The sequence below is a fragment of the Zingiber officinale genome, chromosome 10B (genome assembly GCF_018446385.1).
Source record: "Zingiber officinale cultivar Zhangliang chromosome 10B, Zo_v1.1, whole genome shotgun sequence".
Taxonomy (NCBI): Eukaryota; Viridiplantae; Streptophyta; class Magnoliopsida; order Zingiberales; family Zingiberaceae; genus Zingiber; species Zingiber officinale.
This window is the reverse complement of record NC_056005.1, coordinates 10,270,765-10,274,533: the sequence shown is the minus strand read 5'-3', so window position 1 is coordinate 10,274,533 and position 3,769 is coordinate 10,270,765. Positions and strand designations below refer to the sequence as shown.

At 39.2% G+C, this 3,769-nt stretch overlaps 1 protein-coding gene across 4 annotated transcripts; it reads right to left on the bottom strand.

Annotated features, from left to right (window-relative positions):
* Positions 1 to 418: 418 nt before the first annotated feature.
* Positions 419 to 2,688, bottom strand: LOC122028793. 4 transcript variants are annotated; one of them, XM_042587690.1, is made up of 2 exons: positions 2,434 to 2,688; positions 419 to 2,008 (listed from the first exon to the last, which is right to left on the bottom strand). In XM_042587690.1, exon 2 carries the CDS (start codon positions 1,981 to 1,983, stop codon positions 691 to 693), a length of 1,293 nt encoding a protein of 430 aa, XP_042443624.1. In that variant the 5' UTR covers positions 1,984 to 2,008; positions 2,434 to 2,688; the 3' UTR covers positions 419 to 690. The 4 variants fall into 4 exon arrangements, with proteins under 4 accessions (XP_042443624.1, XP_042443623.1, XP_042443626.1 ...); XM_042587689.1 differs by lacking the exon at positions 2,434 to 2,688 and adding an exon at positions 2,244 to 2,405; XM_042587692.1 differs by lacking the exon at positions 2,434 to 2,688 and adding an exon at positions 2,262 to 2,395.
* Positions 2,689 to 3,769: the final 1,081 nt, after the last annotated feature.

Here is a 3,769-nt window from a genome sequence, read left to right as displayed (position 1 = left end):
TATTGAGGGTAGTTTTTCTGTGGAAGGCAGTGTATTTATGAGAAGGAATCCCTTGGGAGCCAGGCCAGTGGCTGCAGTGGTTCAAGAACATGTGTCAAATCTTTAAATGAATTTCACTTGACGAGATTCCCCATTATATTCATTAGCTATCTTGAAATATGGTGTAAAGCTTCCAGGGAAAAAAGCTCCTGAAAGAATTATTGACAGTAGCAAAGGCGCATAAAAACTACCTTTGTAAAACAGAGTAAGAATTCATGATAATAAGAGGTTAGAACATATCGCATGATTCATTAATCTAAACAAACAAAATCACCTGATTATCCAACTGCATGTTTCAGAACTAAACATGAAGTTTGCACTCATCAAACACACAGATCCATGATTATCACATCAAATTGCACAACTCTACTCTCTAATCTAGATCAAAGGGGCATAATTTAGAACCATACTGTACTAAAAATCAGCAGACGATTTGGGAAGAAAAAGAAAACACAAAAGCAACAGACAAAGAACATATCACACAAGGGGTACAACATCAGTACATTGGAACATTTTTCATCTAAGCAAACCCATATATTATTTTCTGATTATCCTGGTGAACAGAGAGTGTTTCTTAGTCACTGCTTAGAACTAAACTGATCAGTTAAAGTAGGAGCTCTTGAGTTTACCATAGAACTTCACTCCATGAGATCAGAAGAATGCCCTGCTTCCATAAAAAACTCTGGAACCATTGCTCTTCGGAGTCGACAGCGTCTTCTCAGATGCTGAGTTACCATTTTCAGCAGTATGGATTGAGTTACCATCTTCAGAAGCTGTGCTACTATTATCAATATCCATAGGAAGTTTCAGCTTCGCCAATGACTCCGTGAACTGCTGCATACTTTTCATGTAGATATCGACGAAGTCCTGCTGGACGACTGGTTGCACTGGCACATCTATCTTGATAATAGGCTTGAAGAGTGCATCATTTGATGGTGCTCTAGATGAATCAGCCTCACCTTCCATAGATTCGGAACTCTTAACTTTCGGGCTAGGCGAAGCTGTGGACGACAACGGATCAGAGGTAGATTGAGATGCAGCAGGGGCTACCGCAGTTGATTCAGTGGTCGAGAAACTGCTCACTGGAGTATCGTGTTTTAGATTTCCAACGAAATCATGACAGTTAACAGTGGAAAAGCTCTCCACTATCAGCACCCCTGCTTCCTCATCAGGGCAGTCGTCGTTCTCTCCAGTTACAAAGCTATCCGAACACTGAGTTTCCATGTCGGAGCATGGAATCCCATAATATTCAGACACCATTAGCTGATTCTCATTGTGGACTTTCAAGTCAGGAAACTCAATTTTCTCATAATCGCAGGGAATTGAGTCATCAGGTTCAGCATCAGGCAAGGTAGTGTCGACAATCAATGATTTCGGAGACGCTGGAATTGCCACTACTTCAGGAGAAGTGCCAACATAAGAAATTGACAGCTGAACAAACCCAGCCGGGGAGTGGAAAAGATCAGTCGAAGATAAGGAGAACTCCTGTACCAGCTTGCCGTTGGTTATTAGGACATCTGAAAGGGGCACCAGAGCAAACCCAAGCAACTGGTCTTCGAGATAATTCTTGGCCTTGCTTAGCATCCATATTTCGCATTTCATCGAACAGTCGACGTTCTTCACGTTGAGCCGGAGATTCTGGTTGAAGACCGGGTTCCGTCCTCCGCCGTTGATCGTCTGCGTCGCGACAGTGACGTCGGGGTTGCTGGTGAGGCAAAGCTTAGCGAAGACATCTTGCTTGTGGTAGATGCAGATGTTGTGGATGTCACGAGCTTGGTGGACAAAGACTTCGAGAAAGCCGATGAAGTCCTGAGGGTTAAATTCATCGCTGAAACTGTTGGAGGTCTCAAGGACAGGAACTGCTGTCGACTTCTCTCCACCTCCGTTGGCAGCAGCAGCAGCAGTGGAACTGATGGTTGGGGGAACTGCTTGGAAGGACTCCATGGCTTATGCAGCTCTGGATTACAAACTAGAAAACAAGCAGTTGATCTAAATAAGCACAGATGTTCTGCTACAATAATCTTTCTCGAGAAAAAAAAAATAATTAAACTAATTTGAGAAGAAAGAGCTAGAAACAGGCAAAAAAAATTTAAAAATTAAAACTTGGACAGAATAAACGAAGAACTAGTTTCATAACCCAAGAACTAGCAGCGGTATGTTCAGATTAGCAAACCCTAGATAGCAAAAATCCAGTTTTTTGAGACCTCAGGAAGCTCACAGACTTGCAAAAACCAAACTTTCCCCCCAAATCCAGATCAGGGTTGCACGAAGATCTAAGCGAGAATGCACGGTACCAGAGAGGAAGGGTTGTTCGAGTATAAAAAACGAATGAAGCAGTTAACAAGCACCACATAAAGCAGGACAAAGCGTCAAAGCCCCCAATAAAAAACTCACCTTTAATCTAGAAATTAACTCCGCACCGCCAGAATCCAAGGAGCGAAACCAGGGCACAGGGCGAAAAGCTCCAGAAACACCACCGCCTCTCTCACCAGCTTAGAGAGGCCAAAAGAAAAGTAATTCCTCAAAGGTAAAACTTGGATTTGCTCTCTCTCCCTCTGCCAAAAGTTTTCAATTGCTGTGAAAACGAAAGCCACCGTTCTATCCGGGCGAATTCCGGATTCAAGAGCGGGGATCAATTTTCGACGTATACTTTTGGAGTACTTTCCATTTGTCTTCATCTTTTCCAATGAGAAAAAACGACGAAAATATATTATCGAAGAGAATAATCTTGAGGAAATGGGTCCTGCCCTGTCTCCAGGGTCTCCAATCTAATAATTGCAGTAGCCTTTCTTTCTCACGAGGCAGGCATGTTCATTTTATTGTCTTTTTTAATAATTTAGATATTTATTTATTTTTGAATCTATTAATTTTAATAGATTCTATAAAAATTTAGTTTGTAAAATGCATTTTAAAGATTTTCTAAAGTTAAGTCAGTGGATCGAAATATTGTTTACTGAGTTCTACGAAGTGAAATAAAAAGATTGCAATGTAATTCCAAGCAGAAAAGTCCAGCAAGAACTCATAAACACGAAGTTCAAAAGGTTTAATTTTGTCTTTCTTTTTTTTTTTTCTTTTGGTGGTGGAGGATTGCGAGTGGAGAAGTACAAGATGGTGACCAGTGATGAATGGGTCGTTAGTCTCATTTTGACAAAGGATATTTTCATGAAATTATTGTCTAAAAGTTCTCTTTTTTTTTTTTTTTTCTTGTTCATCAAAAGGCCTTGAAAAGGGTCAACTTTTCCAAAAGTAAAACCCACTTCTCTAGGTTTAAATTTTATTTCTCAACCATTTTTATTTTGCAGAAAATAGAATTCAAACATAATTTTAAGTAATAGTGATTTTTTTATTGTCTTGGGATGTAATAGTTAAATCCATCAGCGAATAATTAAAGTATTTAAGATCGAAAGTATAGTGGTTGTAATAGATTTTTCTTTTAATAAGAAATAGATCTAAGAATATTATTCGTCGGGATAGACCATTATGAATACTTTTTAATTTATCCGGATAATTAGGGAATAATTTTTATGGAATTGGATTGATCATCCCAAGATTAGTCGGTTAACTGGATAACTAGTGCATCTTAAAAAATGATGATTTTATTCCTCAATCATAGAGAAAACAAATCAAATTAAGTTAACTCTTAGGACAAGTAGAGAGCTAGGGGTGAATAATTTCGTTCACTTTTTCGATGATGATTTATAGTGGAAACTCGAAGTGAATACTTTACAAT